Below are 19,864 nucleotides of genomic sequence, written 5' to 3'. Positions count from 1 at the left end.
AGACCCAATCTTTGTTGTTTGTGAATTATTCAAACCAAATCTTTGTTGTATCTGAATTATTCAGACACAATCTTTGTTGTATCTGAATTATTCAAACCCAATCTTTGTTGTATGTGAATTATTCAAACCCAATCTTTGTTGTATGTGAATTATTCAAACCAAATCTTTGTTGTATCTGAATTATTCAGACACAATCTTTGTTGTATCTGAATTATTCAAACCCAATCTTTGTTGTATGTGAATTATTCAGACACAATCTTTGTTGTATGTGAATTTATTCAGACACAATCTTTGTTGTATCTGAATTATTCAGACACAATCTTTGTTGTATCTGAATTATTCAGACACAATCTTTGTTGTATCTGAATTATTCAAACCCAATCTTTGTTGTATGTGAATTATTCAAACCAAATCTTTGTTGTATCTGAATTATTCAGACACAATCTTTGTTGTATGTGAATTATTCAAACCTAATCTTTGTTGTATGTGAATTATTCAGACACAATCTTTGTTGTATGTGAATTTATTCAGACACAATCTTTGTTGTATGTTAATTTATTCAGACACAATCTTTGTTGTATATGATTTATTCAGACACAATCTTTGTTGTATCTGAATTATTCAGACACAATCTTTGTTGTAAGTGAATTATTCAGACTCAATCTTTGTTGTATTTGAATTATTCAGACACAATCTTTGTTGTATGTTAATTTATTCAGACACAATCTTTGTTGTATGTTAATTTATTCAGACACAATCTTTGTTGTATATGATTTATTCAGACACAATCTTTGTTGTATCTGAATTATTCAGACATAATCTTTGTTGTAAGTGAATTATTCAGACTCAATCTTTGTTGTATTTGAATTATTCAGACACAATCTTTGTTGTATGTGAATTTATTCAGACCCAATCTTTGTTGTATGTGAATTATTCAGACTCAATCTTTGTTGTAAGTGAATTATTCAGACTCAATCTTTGTTGTATTTGAATTATTCAGACCCAATCTTTGTTGTATTTGAATTATTCAGACCCAATCTTTGTTGTATTTGAATTATTCAGACACACAATTGTATTGAATTATTCAGACAATCTTTGTTGTATGTGAATTATTCAGACACAATCTTTGTTGTATGTGAATTATTCAGACACAATCTTTGTTGTATTAGAATTATTCAGACACAATCTTTGTTGTATGTGAATTTATTCAGACACAATCTTTGTTGTATTTGAATTATTCAGACGCAATCGTTGTTGTATTAGAATTATTCAGACACAATCTTTGTTGTATGTGAATTTATTCAGACACAATCTTTGTTGTATTTGAATTATTCAGACCCAATCGTTGTTGTATTAGAATTATTCAGACACAATCTTTGTTGTATGTGAATTATTCAGACACAATCTTTGTTGTAACACAATCTTTGTTGTATTTGAATTATTCAGACCCAATCGTTGTTGTATTAGAATTATTCAGACACAATCTTTGTTGTATGTGAATTTATTCAGACACAATCTTTGTTGTATGTGAATTATTCAGACACAATCTTTGTTGTATGAGAATTATTCAGACACAATCTTTGTTGTATTTGAATTATTCAGACGCAATCTTTGTTGTATGTGAATTATTCAGACACAATTTTTGTTGTATGTGAATTTATTCAGACCCAATCTTTGTTGTATTTGAATTATTCAGACCCAATCTTTGTTGTATGTGAATTATTCAGACCAATCTTTGTTGTATGTGAATTATTCAGACACAATCTTTGTTGTATGTGAATTATTCAGAACACAATCTTTGTTGTATTTGAATTATTCAGACGCAATCTTTGTTGTATGTGAATTATTCAGACACAATCTTTGTTGTATGTGAATTTATTCAGACCCAATCTTTGTTGTATTTGAATTTATTCAGACCCAATCTTTGTTGTATTTGAATTATTCAGACCCAATCTTTGTTGTATGTGAATTATTCAGACCCAATCTTTGTTGTATGTGAATTTATTCAGACACAATCTTTGTTGTATTTGAATTATTCAGACCCAATCGTTGTTGTATTAGAATTAATCAGACACAATCTTTGTTGTATCTGAATTATTCAGACACAATCTTTGTTGTATTAAATTATTCAGACGCAATCTTTGTTGTATGTGAATTATTCAGACCCAATCTTTGTTGTATCTGAATTATTCAGACACAATCTTTGTTGTATGTGAATTATTCAGACCCAATCTTTGTTGTATTTGAATTATTCAGACACAATCTTTGTTGTATTAGAATTATTCAGACACAATCTTTGTTGTATATGATTTATTCAGACACAATCTTTGTTGTATCTGAATTATTCAGACACAATCTTTGTTGTATGTGAATTTATTCAGACACAATCTTTGTTGTATTTGAATTATTCAGACACAATCTTTGTTGTATGTGAATTACTCAGACCCAATCTTTGTTGTATCTGAATTATTCAGACACAATCTTTGTTGTATGTGAATTATTCAAACCCAATCTTTGTTGTATGTGAATTATTCAGACCCAATCTTTGTTGTATCTGAATTATTCAGACACAATCTTTGTTGTATGTGAATTATTCAGACCCAATCTTTGTTGTATTTGAATTATTCAGACACAATCTTTGTTGTATGTGAATTTATTCAGACACAATCTTTGTTGTATATGATTTATTCAGACACAATCTTTGTTGTATCTGAATTATTCAGACCCAATCTTTGTTGTATCTGAATTATTCTGACCCAATCTTTGTTGTATCTGAATTATTCAGACACAATCTTTGTTGTATTTGAATTATTCAGACACAATCTTTGTTGTATTTGAATTATTCAGACACAATCTTTGTTGTATTTGAATTATTCAGACCCAATTTTTGTTGTATATGGGACAAACTGATCTAAACATTACCTTCTGTAGGAACGACTGGTGCATCCGTTACCGATGGAATGACATTGGGAGCACAGCGCTGTACACATCTCTCACGACTGTCGAAATTGTTTTCATTTCCATCACACCCTCCGTAGGTGAATTGTGTACATTCCCGTGTCCTACTGTTGTAGTAGTAGCGTGGGTAACTACCGCGACATGGACCAATCTCCATTGGCTGCTGGCAAGTGTCTACAAACAAACGCGGGATAAACATTATTGTTTCCATAGACACAAAAAATTATAACATCAATATAATTCAGACAGAGAATGAAAAAGAAATGTTTTAGAGTACAAATATTTTAAACGCCTTGATTACATGATTAAGTATTGATAGTCAGTTCACAGATTATTTACCAAGTTCTTCCACGATAATCTCCTCACACGTCTGTCGGCAAAGTTCAATAGTGGCAAAGTTGTTGGCATTGCCCTGGCAACCTCCATAGCCAAACTGTTCACATCGCTCTGTCTGCTGGTTAAAGTAAAATCGTGGAACAAGGGCTCGGCATGGTCCGATATCTTTGGGAAGCTTGCATGGCAGGTTAACTGGAGCAAACAAAAGGAAATTAAAGATTGGTGTCTATATAAGATGCCATTATGAGCAGTTACAGAAACCACTATATAAATTGATTTAATACAGCATCATACATGTATATCATATTCATTATATAGTCAGAAAGTAGGTCAGTGTGACCTTTTACTTGTGACATCTCTTTAAGTGAATTCATATAGAGTGACAAGAAATCGTATAGAAAAAGTTAGCCAAGTTTTGAGGTTGGTTGATTTATAACATTAAGTAGGGAAAGCCAGACAGTCAAAACTACCCTGCCATCAGCCATATAGTAGGGAAAGCCAGACAGTCAAAACTACCCTGCCATCAGCGATATAGTAGGGAAAGCCAGACAGCCAAAACTACCCTGCCATCAGCCATATAGTAGGGAAAGCCAGACAGTCAAAACTACCCTGCCATCAGCGATACAGTAGGGAAAGCCAGACAGTCAAAACTACCCTGCCATCAGCCATATAGTAGGGAAAGCCAGACAGCCAAAACTACCCTGCCATCAGCCATATAGTAGGGAAAGCCAGACAGTCAAAACTACCCTGCCATCAGCGATACAGTAGGGAAAGCCAGACAGTCAAAACTACCCTGCCATCAGCCATATAGTAGGGAAAGCCAGACAGCCAAAACTACCCTGCCATCAGCCATATAGTAGGGAAAGCCAGACAGTCAAAACTACCCTGCCATCAGCGATATAGTAGGGAAAGCCAGACAGTCAAAACTACCCTGCCATCAGCCATATAGTAGGGAAAGCCAGACAGTCAAAACTACCCTGCCATCAGCCATATAGTAGGGATAGCCAGACAGTCAAATCTATCCTGCCATCAGTCATATAGTAGGAAAAGCCAGACAGTCAAAACTACCATGCCATCAGCGATATAGTAGGGAAAGCCAGACAGTCAAAACTACCCTGACATCAGCCATATAGTAGGGAAAGCCAGACAGTCAAAACTACCCTGCCATCAGCCATATAGTAGGGAAAGCCAGACAGTCAAAACTACCCTGCCATCAGCGATTTAGTACGGAAAGCCAGACAGTCAAAACTACCCTGCCATCAGCCATATAGTAGGGATAGCCAGACAGCCAAAACTACCCTGCCATCAGCCATATAGTAGGGAAAGCCAGACAGTCAAATATACCCTACCATCAGCCATATAGTAGGGAAAGCCAGACAGCCAAAACTACCCTGCCATCAGGCATATAGTAGGGCAAGCCAGACAGTCAAAACTACCCTGCCATCAGCCATATAGTAGGGAAAGCCAGACAGCCAAAACTACCCTGCCATTAGCCATATAGTAGGGAAAGCCAGACAACCAAAACTACCCTGCCATCAGCCATATAGTAGGGAAAGCCAGACAGTCAAAACTACCCTGCCATCAGCCATATAGTAGGGAAAGTCAGACAACCAAAACTACCCTGCCATCAGCCATATAGTAGGGAAAGCCAGACAGTCAAATCTAGCCTGCCTTCAGCCATATAATAGGGAAAGCCAGACAGTCAAAACTACCCTGCCATCAGCCATATAGTAGGGGAAGCCAGACAGTCAAAACTACCCTGCCATCAGCCATATAGTAGGAAAAGCCAGACTGTCAAATCTACCCTGCCATCAGTAATGTAGTAGGGAAAGCTAGACAGTCAAAACTACCCTGCCATCAGCCATATAGTAGGGAAAGCCAGACAGTCAAAACTACCCTGCCATCAGCCATATAGTAGTGAAAGCCAGACAGCCAAAACTACCCTGCCATCAGCCATATAGTAGGGAAAGCCAGACAGTCAAATCTATCCTGCCATCAGCGATATAGTAGGGAAAGCCAGACAGCCAAAACTACCCTGCCATCAGCCATATAGTAGGGAAAGCCAGACAGCCAAAACTACCCTGCCATCAGCCATATAGTAGGGAAAGCCAGACAGCCAAAACTACCCTGCCATCAGCCATATAGTAGGGAAAGCCAGACAACCAAAACTACCCTGCCATCAGCCATATAGTAGGGAAAGCCAGACAGTCAAAACTACCCTGCCATCAGCCATATAGTAGTGAAAGTCAGACAACCAAAACTACCCTGCCATCAGCCATATAGTAGGGAAAGCCAGACAGTCAAAACTACCCTGCCATCAGCCATATAGTAGGGAAAGCCAGACAGTCAAAACTACCCTGCCATCAGCATTATAGTAGGGAAAGCCAGACAGTCAAAACTACCCTGCCATCAGCCATATAGTAGGGAAAGTCAGACAACCAAAACTACCCTGCCATCAGCCATATAGTAGGGAAAGCCAGACAACCAAAACTACCCTGTCATCAGCCATATAGTAGGGAAAGCCAGACAGTCAAAACTACCCTGCCATCAGCCATATAGTAGGGAAAGCCAGACAACCAAAACTACCCTGCCATCAGCCATATAGTAGGGAAAGCCAGACAGTCAAAACTACCCTGCCATCAGCGATATAGTAGGGAAAGCCAGACAGTCAAAACTACCCTGCCATCAGCCATATACGTACTGTCCTGAGTTTTTTCAACACAAGTTCTTGTGCATTCCTCCTCCTCTTCAAACTGATTTCCATTTCCCTGACAGCCTCCGTACCAGAACCTCTCACATTGCTTAGATGTGGAGTTATGGAACCATTTTACAGTATAGTCGGAACAGGGACCCCTCATCGCAGGCTTGTTACAGGTGTCTAAGAGAAACAACACAAGTTTTAACTTATTTAAGGCTTGTTACAGGTGTCTAAGAGAAACAACACAAGTTTTAACTTATTTAAGGCTTGTTACAGGTGTCTAAGAGATACAACACAAGTTTTAACTTATTTAAGGCTTGTTACAGGTGTCTAAGAGATACAACACAAATTTTAACTTATTTAAGGCTTTTAACAGGTGTCTAAGAGAAACAACACAAGTTTTAACTTATTTAAAGCTTGTTACAGGTGTCTAAGAGAAACAACACAAGTTTTAACTTATTTAAGACTTGTTACAGGTGTCTAAGAGAAACAACACAAGTTTCAACTTATTTAAGGCTTGTTACAGGTGTCTAAGAGATACAACACAAGTTTTAACTTATTTAAGGCTTGTTACAGGTGTCTAAGAGATACAACACAAGTTTTAACTTATTTAAGGCTTGTTACAGGTGTCTAAGAGATACAACACAAGTTTTAACTTATTTAAGGCTTGTTACAGGTGTCTAAGAGATACAACACAAGTTTTAACTTATTTAAGGCTTGTTACAGGTGTCTAAGAGATACAACACATGTTTTAACTTATTTAAGGCTTGTTACAGGTGTCTAAGAGATACAACACAAGTTTTAACTTATTTAAGGCTTGTTACAGGTGTCTAAGAGATACAACACAAGTTTTAACTTATTTAAGACTTGTTACAGGTGTCTAAGATATACAACACAAGTTTTAACTTATTTAAGGCTTGTTACAGGTGTCTTAGAGATACAACACAAGTTTTAACTTATTTAAGGCTTGTTACAGGTGTCTAAGAGAAACAACACAAGTTTTAACTTATTTACTAGCACTGTTTATCATGTTAAAAATATTCTTATATAAATAAGTCTATGGGATTAATATTTAATATTGAGCTTGTGATGAATTGTAACAAGAACATTTTTAGCTAGAGGTGGCTAGCTATGAATTGTAACAGATTTTCCCTGATCATGGACAGGACAAGAATTGAAACAGGACATTTAACCAAGAATGGTACACACCTCCAGAGGAAGGTTTGATGGTAACAACAGTTTCATCCTTATCACAGCCTTCATGGTTAGGTCCAGTGGCTGGAGTGGTACCGTCTGGACAGCAGCCGTGGACATTCTCCTGGCAGTCGTTATCTGTGTCAGTGTCTCCGGACCCCTCATCCACACCATCACATCCCTCCTCATTAGGACCTGTCAAACATAGCTTTCTATCAAAGTGTTCAGGTAATAAATGATAAAATGAATCAGTATGTCAAAGCCATTACCAGGTATTCAGGAACCAGGATAGAAGTTGGAGGTACCGACTTTGCCATCATAAGGATACATGTTGTACACATGTTCTATCTTTAGTAATTCCTATACCTTTGATATTTGAACCTGTTGTATGGAATGTGTTGATGAAGTTAAAGCTTCATCACATTAGGCACACAGAGACCTCTCAGCATAAGGTGCTAGCCCTGATACCACTGACAAAGTTATAACCATGTTACCTTCACTAAGTTTTTCATTAACTTTAAGAACTTATATTTAGTTGGAAACTAATTTATTTTAATTTTTGCACTTATTGACAATGATAAACTCTTTACTTATCCATTACTTTCATTCAGGCTTTAATTCTTTTAAGTTTTTAATCACTGTGTTAACCTTTAATTGTTACTTATACCGGCGCGTAATGTCGACAAGGGCTAGCTTGTTGGACCAAGCAAGTGAATGAAAACCAACAACATGATATGAATTGAAAATGGCCGTTTATTATGATAAACGACGAGATATGACATAAACATAAAATGATTCTTTCAATCATTTTTATAAAGCATATAAGCAAAATAAAGATATGGTCCAAGATGGGGATAAAAAGCGCCACAATTCCTATCATTAACTGGGGACCGTCACCATGGTAACCAATCATTTACTAAGGACGTTTTTGCCACCATGGTAACCTTGTTAAATCATTAGTGACCTGAGGATTGCCATTGCTCAATGATCTGGATAAACTTACCTGTAGCTGTAGTCACCTGGTCTTCACAGCATCCAAACTCACTCCTCTACAACAATATAATGATACAACCTTGTTACCCACATTTGGAGCTGTTTGGTAGCAAACTTATAACCGCCATGGGTTTGCTCATAATACAGTACATTCAGCTTTATTGGATATAGAGAAAAAATTTACTGAAATTATAGTTTTATACAGAATAATCAGATTTTATTCTTACTGGCCATACCAAAATATTGTGCACATATTTGAGTTTTAATGACCATACCAAAACATTCAACAGATATTTAAATTTTACTGGCCATACCAAAACATTGTATAGATATTGAAGTTTTAATGGCCATACCTAAACATTGTACAGATATTTAAATTTTACTGGTCATACCAAAACTTTGTATAGATATTGAAGTTTTTAATGGCCATACCTAAACATTGTACAGATATTTAAGTTTTACTGGCCATACCTAAACATTGTACAGATAAGAAAGTTTTACTGGCCAAACCAAAACATTGTACAGATATTTAAGTTTTAATGGCCATACCTAAACATTGTACAGATATTTAAGTTTTACTGGCCAAACCAAAACATTGAACAGATATTTAAGTTTTAATGGCCATACCTAAACACTATACAGATATTTAAGTTTTACTGGCCATACCTAAACATTGTACAGATATGAAAGTTTTACTGGCCAAACTAAAACATTGAACAGATATTTAAATTTTAATGGCCGTACCTAAACATTGTACAGATATTGAAGTTTTACTGGCCATACCTAAACATTGTACAGATATTTAAGTTTTACTGGCCATACCAAAACATTGTACAGATATTTAAGTTTTACTGGCCATACCTAAACATTGTACAGATATTTAAGTTTTACTGGCCATACCAAAACATTGAACAGATATTTAAGTTTTACTGGCCATACCAAAACATTGTACAGATATTTAAGTTTTACTGGCCCTAACTAAAAATGGTACAGATATTTAAGTTTTATGGCCATAAACATTGACAGATATTAAGTTTTACTGGCCATACCTAAACATTGTTAAGTTTTATGCCCAACATGACAGATATTTAAGTTTTACTGGCCATACCTAAACATTGTACAGATATTTAAGTTTTACTGGCCATACCAAAACATTGTACAGATATTTAAGTTTTACTGGCCATACCAAAACATTGTACAGATATTTAAGTTTTACTGGCCATACCTAAACATTGTACAGATATTTAAGTTTTACTGGCCATTCCAAAACATTGTACAGATATTTAAGTTTTACTGGCCATACCAAAACATTGTACAGATATTTAAGTTTTACTGGCCATACCTAAACATTGAACAGATATTTAAGTTTTACTGGCATACCAAAACATTGTACAGATATTTAAGTTTTACTGGCCATACCTAAACATTGTACAGATATTTAAGTTTTACTGGCCATACCTAAACATTGTACAGATATTTAAGTTTTACTGGCCATACCTAAACATTGTACAGATATTTAAGTTTTACTGGCCATACCAAAACATTGTACAGATATTTAAGTTTTACTGGCCATACCAAAACATTGTACAGATATTTAAGTTTTACTGGCCAAACCAAAACATTGTACAGATATTTAAGTTTTACTGGCCATACCAAAATTGTACATTGTACAGATATTTAAGTTTTACTGGCCATACCAAAACAACAGATATTAAGTTTTACTGCAACAAACATTGTACAGATATTTAAGTTTTACTGGCCATACCTAAACATTGTACAGATAAGAAAGTTTTACTGGCCAAACCAAAACATTGAACAGATATTTAAGTTTTAATGATAAGCCCATACCTAAACACTATATGATATTTAAGTTTTACTGGCCATACCTAAACATTGAACAGATATTTAAGTTTTAATGGCCATACCTAAACATTGTACAAATATTTAAGTTTTACTGGCCATACCAAAACATTGTACAAATATTTAAGTTTTACTGGCCATACCTAAACATTGAACAGATATTTAAGTTTTACTGGCCATACTAAAACACAATACAGATATTTAAGTTTTACTGGCCATACTAAAACACAATACAGATATTTAAGTTTTACTGGCCATACTAAAACACAATACAGATATTTAAGTTTTAATGGCCATACTGAATAGTGCTTGGCCTTACTGAACAGTGATCTGGACATCCGTAGTAACTTGGGCCAGCAGCAACAGTGATCCCATCTCTACAGCAGCCATATTGTGCAGCCTTACACAGCTTCGTCTCTACTCCTACATCTGAAAATAAAACTTATTTAGTGAGTAAAGATCTAGTTTACTGACCTCTTACAGCATTTCTTGTAATCTAGTTGACTGACCCTTTACAGCATTTCTGATAATCTAGTTGACTGACCCTTTACATCACTTCTGATAATCTAGTTGATTGACATTTTACATCATTTCTGATAATCTAGTTGACTGACCCTTTACATCATTTTTGTTAATCTAGTTGACTGACCCTTTACAGCATTTTTGATAATCTAGTTGACTGAGCCTTTACAGCATTTCTGATAATCTAGTTGACTGACCCTTTACAGCATTTCTGATAATCTAGTTGACTGACCCTTTACAGCATTTTTGATAATCTAGTTGACTGACCCTTTACATCATTTCTGATAATCTAGTTGACTGACCCTTTACAGCATTTTTGATAATCTAGTTGACTGACCCTTAACATCATTTTTGATAATCTAGTTGACTGACCTTTTACGGCATTTCTGATAATCTAGTTGACTGACCCTTTACAGCATTTCTGATCATCTAGTTGACTGACCCTTTACAGCATTTCTGATAATCTAGTTGATTGTCATTTTACAGAATTTCTGATAATCTAGTTGACTGACATTTTACATCATTTCTGATAATCTAGTTGACTGACCCTTTACAGCATTTTTGATAATCTAGTTGACTGACCCTTTACATCATTTTTGATAATCTAGTTGACTGACCCTTTACAGCATTTCTGATAATCTAGTTGACTGACCCTTTACAGCATTTCTGATAATCTAGTTGACTGACCCTTTACAGCATTTTTGATAATCTAGTTGACTGACCCTTTACAGCATTTTTGATAATCTAATTGACTGACCCTTTACTACAGCATTTCTTATAATCTAGTTGACTGACCCTTTACTACATCATTTCTGATAATCTAGTTGACTGACCCTTTACAGTATTTCTGATAATCTAGTTGATTGACATTTTACATCATTTCTGATAATCTAGTTGACTGACATTTTACATCATTTCTGATAATCTAGTTGACTGACCCTTTACAGCATTTTTGATAATCTAGTTGACTGACCCTTTACATCATTTTTGATAATCTAGTTGACTGACCCTTTACAGCATTTCTGATAATCTAGTTGACTGACCCTTTACAGCATTTCTGATAATCTAGTTGACTGACCCTTTACATCATTTCTGATAATCTAGTTGACTGACCCTTTACAGCATTTTTGATAATCTAGTTGACTGACCCTTTACAGCATTTTTGATAATCTAGTTGACTGACCCTTTACAGCATTTTTGATAATCTAGTTGACTGACCCTTTACAGCATTTCTGATAATCTAGTTGACTGACCCTTTACAGCATTTCTGATAATCTAGTTGACTGACCCTTTACAGCATTTCTGATAATCTAGTTGACTGACCCTTTAAAGCATTTTTGATAATCTAGTTGACTGACCCTTTACAGCATTTTTGATAATCTAGTTGACTGACCCTTTACAGCATTTTTGATAATCTGGTTGACTGACCCTTTAAAGCATTTTTGATAATCTAGTTGACTGACCCTTTACAGCATTTTTGATAATCTAGTTGACTGACCCTTTACAGCATTTCTGATAATCTAGTTGACTGACCCTTTACAGCATTTTTGATAATCTAGTTGACTGACCCTTTAAAGCATTTTTGATAATCTAGTTGACTGACCCTTTACAGCATTTTTGATAATCTAGTTGACTGACCCTTTACAGCATTTCTGATAGTCTAGTTGACTGACCCTTTACAGCATTTTTGATAATCTAGTTGAATGACCCTTTACAGCATTTCTGATAATCTAGTTGACTGACCCTTTACAGCATTTTTGATAATCTAGTTGACTGACCCTTTACAGCATTTTTGATAATCTAGTTGACTGACCCTTTACAGCATTTCTGATAATCTAGTTGACTGACCCTTTACAGCATTTCTGATAATCTAGTTGACTGACCCTTTACAGCATTTCTGATAATCTAGTTGACTGACCCTTTACAGCATTTCTGATAATCTAGTTGACTGACCCTTTACAGCATTTTTGATAATCTAGTTGACTGACCCTTTACAGCATTTCTGATACTGTAATTGACTTCATTAAATCAGGCCACATAACCAAATGTAGGTAAGATAATTATGTGAGTCGTAATACTGTAGGTATAGACTAACCTCGTCCTCCACAACGAGCCACGCATTCCTCACGAGTTTTGAATCGGTTAGCGTTGCCATGACAACCTCCATAGGTAAACTGTTCACAGGATCCAGTGGCGGTGTTAAAGAAAAAACGTTTGTGAGCAGCACGACACCTACCAGTGACAGCCGGCAGGGTACACACATCTGTATAAAGTATAGTAGTAGTAGTAGGAAATGGTCACTAGCTTCAGCAAGGATGACAGAAATATCGTAAATAAACAATTACCAACTATTTCAATGAAATTTCATTTCAGATTATTTTTATTGTAGTATTACAATTGGGATTGGGCAGCAGGCTATGCCTATATTTCAATGAAATGAGTACTAGAATAATGAAACCAAGCAGTCTGGAACCTTCACAATAATCCAGACGTTATGGACTTGGAACACAGAGGGTCAACTGTAAGTTGGAGATTAAACAAAGGTGAAGTGTTTGGTGAGAATTCAGCAATGAGTAAGCATGGTGTCACAACAGCGATTAGTGATGTTGCTATTATTGTAGTAACATTTCTATGCTTACCTGTAATCTTCACTGGTGTTTTACACGCCTGTAAACATTCCTCCTCAGTCTCGTAGTTGTTACCGTTGCTGTTGCAGCCTCCGTACCAGAATCGTTTACAGCGGGCTTCGTCAGTGTTATAGTTCCAACGTACGACATAGTCAGTACAGTCTCCACGATATGCCTCTCTGTCGCACACAGCACCAGAGACAACCACTACCTCTGGAAATAAAGAAATTTGTGGTCAGGTGAGTTCACCAGGTGTAGAATCAAGGTGTTTATTTACAGGCATCAATAAGGAAACAAATAATGCTGTATAATGCTTAGGTATGGAGTGCATGTTTACAAACTTTGCCTATCAATCGCAGCTACAGTAATAATTTCAAAGTTAACAAGAAGCCCATGGCCTTAAAGGTCACCTGAGTTCGGATAAGGAATGAAACAAAGACATATAAACACTACATATAGGCCCTTGAAGTCAGTCATTGATTTTATAAATTAGTTTTTTTAATCTATGATGAATATTTGGTTCCATCAAATCTGTGAACTCAAAAGAAAGGATTTTGAAATTTTAGTCAGTTTGAACCCTTTTAGCTCCGCCCCTCTGGCCCCTGGGGGTCGGCCAGGACCATTATAGATATGATGTTAAAATACTATCTCAGGCTAATTAAAATTCTAACCCGGATTGACTCATTTCCTATGAAAACTAAGCAAATAATGTTCAAAAATGTGTTTTTCCTATATATACTATAGTCAATTAACCCCCTCTCCCAAGGGGGAATCTTGAGACCCAAGGGTCATATAATTCACAATTTTTGTAAAGGACATTAAGACCTTTCCATGTATGAAGAGTATTGATTGTACCATTTCCAGAATTTCAGAAGATATTTGAAGTTTTAGCCTATTTGCCCCTTTTAGCCACGTCCCTATGGTCCCTCAGCCATGGAAAATTTGTTAACAGGAATCAACGGCCATCTGATAGGGATAATTCTGAAAATATTTGACTAATTTCCTATTACAAATCACCAAATAATGCTCAAAAATGTGTTTTCCCTATATAAACTAAAGGAAACTTAACCCCCTCCCCAGGGGGAAACCTGAGAATCCAGGGTCATACAATTCACAATTTTTGTAAAGGGCCTTGAGACATTTCTATCTATGAAGAGTGTTTGATTCTATCTGTGAGTGGAGAAAAAGATTTTTGAAATTTTAGTTAATTTTACGCCTTTTGGCCCTTCAAACAGCCCCCTTCAGGGTGGGAGTCATATAATTCACAATTTTGATCGGCCTTATGACTTAGAAGGTTTGTGCAAAATTTCATTGAAATTGCTTTTAATAGCAGTTTTGGAGAAGAAGTCGAAAATGTAAACTGTTTATGGACACACGACAGACAACAGATGATGCCCGACGACAGACAAAAGGCGTTTAGAATAAGGTCACTGGAGACTTAATCACCATACCTTATATTACATATATGAGGTTAAATAATAGAACTGTTATTAATGTACATCATATTTCCTATAAGTTTACAAAAATTAACCTGATTTCACCACCAGGAATCTTACAGAAGACTACACTAGAGGCCTAGAACTGAACTCACCATCAGGGGTTTTATAGAAGACAATAGAAGAAACCGGTCCCATGCCTTCACGGTTACTGGCACGGATCTTGAAGTAATACAATGTGTCTGGACTAAGACCATTGACAGTACTGGTGAGCTGATCTCCTAACATTTCCTGTCTGTTCCAGCTATTCTCTTCCTCTCTGGCGTTTGTTGTATAATACAACATATACCCTGTGTAAAGATAAAACACAGTTCAAATGTTAACAGAAAAGTTTTAAGGCTAACTAAGGACAACTAAGGACAAACTATTGAAGTCGGAAACAAACAACTAAGGCCAAACTATTGAAGTCAGTAACAAACAACTAAGGCCAAACTATTGAAGTCAGTAACAAACAACTAAGGCCAAACTATTGAAGTCAGAAACAAACAACTAAGGCCAAACTATTGAAGTCAGTAACAAACAACTAAGGCCAAACTATTGAAGTCAGAAACAAACAACTAAGGCCAAACTATTGAAGTCAGTAACAAACAACTAAGGCCAAACTATTGAAGTCAGTAACAAACAACTAAGGCCAAACTATTGAAGTCAGTAACAAACAACTAAGGCCAAACTAATGAAGTCAGTAACAAACAACTAAGGCCAAACTATTGAAGTCAGTAACAAACAACTAAGGCCAAACTATTGAAGTCAGTAACAAACAACTAAGGCCAAACTATTGAAGTCAGTAACAAACAACTAAGGCCAAACTATTGAAGTTAGTAACAAAAAACTAATGCCAAACTAATGAAGTCAGAAACAAACAACTAAGGCTAAACTATTGAAGTCAGTAACAAACAACTAAGGCCAAACTATTGAAGTCAGTAACAAACAACTAAGGCCAAACTATTGAAGTCAGAAACAAACAACTAAGGCCAAACTATTGAAGTCAGAAACAAACAACTAAGGCTAAACTATTGAAGTCAGAAACAAACAACTAAGGCTAAACTATTGAAGTCAGAAACAAACAACTAAGGCTAAACTATTGAAGTCAGTAACAAACAACTAAGGCTAAACTATTGAAGTCAGTAACAAACAACTAAGGCCAAACTATTGAAGTCAGAAACAAACAACTAAGGCTAAACTATTGAAGTCAGTATCAAACAACTAAGGCCAAACTAATGAAGTCAGTAACAAACAACTAAGGCCAAACTATTGAAGTCAGTAACAAACAACTAAGGCCAAACTATTGAAGTCAGTAACAAACAACTAAGGCCAAACTATTGAAGTCAGAAACAAACAACTAAGGCCAAACTATTGAAGTCAGTATCAAACAACTAAGGCCAAACTATTGAAGTCAGAAACAAACAACTAAGGCCAAACTATTGAAGTCAGTAACAAACAACTAAGGCCAAACTATTGAAGTCAGTAACAAACAACTAAGGCCAAACTATTGAAGTCAGAAACAAACAACTAAGGCCAAACTATTGAAGTCAGTAACAAACAACTAAGGCCAAACTATTGAAGTCAGTAACAAACAACTAAGGCTAAACTATTGAAGTCAGTAACAAACAACTAAGGCCAAACTATTGAAGTCAGTAACAAACAACTAAGGCCAAACTATTGAAGTCAGTAACAAACAACTAAGGCTAAACTATTGAAGTCAGTAACAAACAACTAAGGCTAAACTATTGAAGTCAGTAACAAACAACTAAGGCTAAACTATTGAAGTCAGTAACAAACAACTAAGGCTAAACTATTGAAGTCAGTAACAAACAACTAAGGCTAAACTATTGAAGTCAGTAACAAACAACTAAGGCTAAACTATTGAAGTCAGTAACAAACAACTAAGGCTAAACTATTGAAGTCAGTAACAAACAACTAAGGCTAAACTATTGAAGTCAGTAACAAACAACTAAGGCCAAACTATTGAAGTCAGTAACAAACAACTTAGGCCAAACTATTGAAGTCAGTAACAAACAACTAAGGCCAAACTATTGAAGTCAGTAACAAACAACTAAGGCTAAACTATTGAAGTCAGTAACAAACAACTTAGGCCAAACTATTGAAGTCAGTAACAAACAACTAAGGCTAAACTATTGAAGTCAGTAACAAACAACTTAGGCCAAACTATTGAAGTCAGTAACAAACAACTAAGGCCAAACTATTGAAGTCAGTAACAAACAACTAAGGCCAAACTATTGAAGTCAGTAACAAACAACTAAGGCCAAACTATTGAAGTCAGTAACAAACAACTAAGGCCAAACTATTGAAGTCAGTAACAAACAACTAAGGCCAAACTATTGAAGTCAGTAACAAACAACTAAGGCTAAACTATTGAAGTCAGTAACAAACAACTAAGGCCAAACTATTGAAGTCAGTAACAAACAACTAAGGCTAAACTATTGAAGTCAGTAACAAACAACTAAGGCCAAACTATTGAAGTCAGTAACAAACAACTAAGGCCAAACTATTGAAGTCAGTAACAAACAACTAAGGCTAAACTATTGAAGTCAGTAACAAACAACTAAGGCCAAACTATTGAAGTCAGTAACAAACAACTAAGGCCAAACTATTGAAGTCAGTAACAAACAACTAAGGCCAAACTATTGAAGTCAGTAACAAACAACTAAGGCCAAACTATTGAAGTCAGAAACAAACAACTAAGGCCAAACTATTGAAGTCAGTAACAAACAACTAAGGCCAAACTATTGAAGTCAGTAACAAACAACTAAGGCTAAACTATTGAAGTCAGTAACAAACAACTAAGGCCAAACTATTGAAGTCAGTAACAAACAACTAAGGCCAAACTATTGAAGTCAGTAACAAACAACTAAGGCCAAACTATTGAAGTCAGTAACAAACAACTAAGGCTAAACTATTGAAGTCAGTAACAAACAACTAAGGCTAAACTATTGAAGTCAGTAACAAACAACTAAGGCTAAACTATTGAAGTCAGTAACAAACAACTAAGGCTAAACTATTGAAGTCAGTAACAAACAACTAAGGCTAAACTATTGAAGTCAGTAACAAACAACTAAGGCCAAACTATTGAAGTCAGTAACAAACAACTTAGGCCAAACTATTGAAGTCAGTAACAAACAACTAAGGCCAAACTATTGAAGTCAGTAACAAACAACTAAGGCTAAACTATTGAAGTCAGTAACAAACAACTTAGGCCAAACTATTGAAGTCAGTAACAAACAAACTAAGGCTAAACTATTGAAGTCAGTAACAAACAACTAAGGCCAAACTATTGAAGTCAGTAACAAACAACTAAGGCCAAACTATTGAAGTCAGTAACAAACAACTAAGGCCAAACTATTGAAGTCAGTAACAAACAACTAAGGCCAAACTATTGAAGTCAGTAACAAACAACTAAGGCTAAACTATTGAAGTCAGTAACAAACAACTAAGGCCAAACTATTGAAGTCAGTAACAAACAACTAAGGCCAAACTATTGAAGTCAGTAACAAACAACTAAGGCCAAACTATTGAAGTCAGTAACAAACAACTAAGGCCAAACTATTGAAGTCAGAAACAAACAAACTAAGGCCAAACTATTGAAGTCAGTAACAAACAACTAAGGCCAAACTATTGAAGTCAGTAAACAAACAACTAAGGCCAAACTATTGAAGTCAGTAAACAAACAACTAAGGCCAAACTATTGAAGTCAGTAACAAACAACTAAGGCCAAACTATTGAAGTCAGTAACAAACAACTAAGGCCAAACTATTGAAGTCAGTAACAAACAACTAAGGCCAAACTATTGAAGTCAGTAACAAACAACTAAGGCCAAACTATTGAAGTCAGTAACAAACAACTAAGGCCAAACTATTGAAGTCAGTAACAAACAACTAAGGCCAAACTATTGAAGTCAGAAACAAACAACTAAGGCCAAACTATTGAAGTCAGTAACAAACAACTAAGGCCAAACTATTGAAGTCAGTAACAAACAACTAAGGCCAAACTATTGAAGTCAGTAACAAACAACTAAGGCTAAACTATTGAAGTCAGTAACAAACAACTAAGGCTAAACTATTGAAGTCAGTAACAAACAACTAAGGCTAAACTATTGAAGTCAGTAACAAACAACTAAGGCTAAACTATTGAAGTCAGTAACAAACAACTAAGGCCAAACTATTGAAGTCAGTAACAAACAACTTAGGCCAAACTATTGAAGTCAGTAACAAACAACTAAGGCCAAACTATTGAAGTCAGTAACAAACAACTAAGGCTAAACTATTGAAGTCAGTAACAAACAACTTAGGCCAAACTATTGAAGTCAGTAACAAACAACTAAGGCTAAACTATTGAAGTCAGTAACAAACAACTTAGGCCAAACTATTGAAGTCAGTAACAAACAACTAAGGCCAAACTATTGAAGTCAGTAACAAACAACTAAGGCCAAACTATTGAAGTCAGTAACAAACAACTAAGGCCAAACTATTGAAGTCAGTAACAAACAACTAAGGCTAAACTATTGAAGTCAGTAACAAACAACTAAGGCCAAACTATTGAAGTCAGTAACAAACAACTAAGGCTAAACTATTGAAGTCAGTAACAAACAACTAAGGCCAAACTATTGAAGTCAGTAACAAACAACTAAGGCTAAACTATTGAAGTCAGTAACAAACAACTAAGGCCAAACTAATGAAGTCAGTAACAAACAACTAAGGCCAAACTATTGAAGTCAGTAACAAACAACTAAGGCTAAACTATTGAAGTCAGTATCAAACAACTAAGGCCAAACTAATGAAGTCAGTAACAAACAACTAAGGCCAAACTAATGAAGTCAGTAACAAACAACTAAGGCCAAACTATTGAAGTCAGTAACAAACAACTAAGGCCAAACTATTGAAGTCAGAAACAAACAACTAAGGCCAAACTATTGAAGTCAGAAACAAACAACTAAGGCCAAACTATTGAAGTCAGTAACAAACAACTAAGGCTAAACTATTGAAGTCAGTAACAAACAACTAAGGCCAAACTATTGAAGTCAGAAACAAACAACTAAGGCCAAACTATTGAAGTCAGTAACAAACAACTAAGGCCAAACTATTGAAGTCAGTAACAAACAACTAAGGCTAAACTATTGAAGTCAGTAACAAACAACTAAGGCTAAACTATTGAAGTCAGTAACA

The 19,864-nt window shown here is 35.4% G+C and overlaps 1 protein-coding gene across 1 annotated transcript in view; it reads right to left on the bottom strand.

The window, feature by feature from the left end:
- The window catches only part of LOC138319783 (papilin-like), a 266,069-nt gene that overhangs the window by 29,599 nt on the left and 216,606 nt on the right, over window positions 1–19,864 (bottom strand). Inside the window, exons 16-24 of the mRNA XM_069262918.1 lie at window positions 14,780–14,974; window positions 13,201–13,401; window positions 12,657–12,824; window positions 10,359–10,468; window positions 8,190–8,235; window positions 7,202–7,381; window positions 5,996–6,172; window positions 3,298–3,486; window positions 2,923–3,132 (exon numbers count right to left, since the gene is read on the bottom strand). Coding sequence (XP_069119019.1) covers window positions 2,923–3,132; window positions 3,298–3,486; window positions 5,996–6,172; window positions 7,202–7,381; window positions 8,190–8,235; window positions 10,359–10,468; window positions 12,657–12,824; window positions 13,201–13,401; window positions 14,780–14,974 — 1,476 coding nt within the window. The remainder of the gene's footprint in view (window positions 1–2,922; window positions 3,133–3,297; window positions 3,487–5,995; window positions 6,173–7,201; window positions 7,382–8,189; window positions 8,236–10,358; window positions 10,469–12,656; window positions 12,825–13,200; window positions 13,402–14,779; window positions 14,975–19,864) is intronic.

This window comes from Argopecten irradians, chromosome 3, assembly GCF_041381155.1.
Source record: "Argopecten irradians isolate NY chromosome 3, Ai_NY, whole genome shotgun sequence".
In the NCBI taxonomy this organism is placed as follows: Eukaryota; Metazoa; Mollusca; class Bivalvia; order Pectinida; family Pectinidae; genus Argopecten; species Argopecten irradians.
Note: the sequence above shows the minus strand (reverse complement) of the source record. Positions and strands in the feature narration are given on the sequence as shown.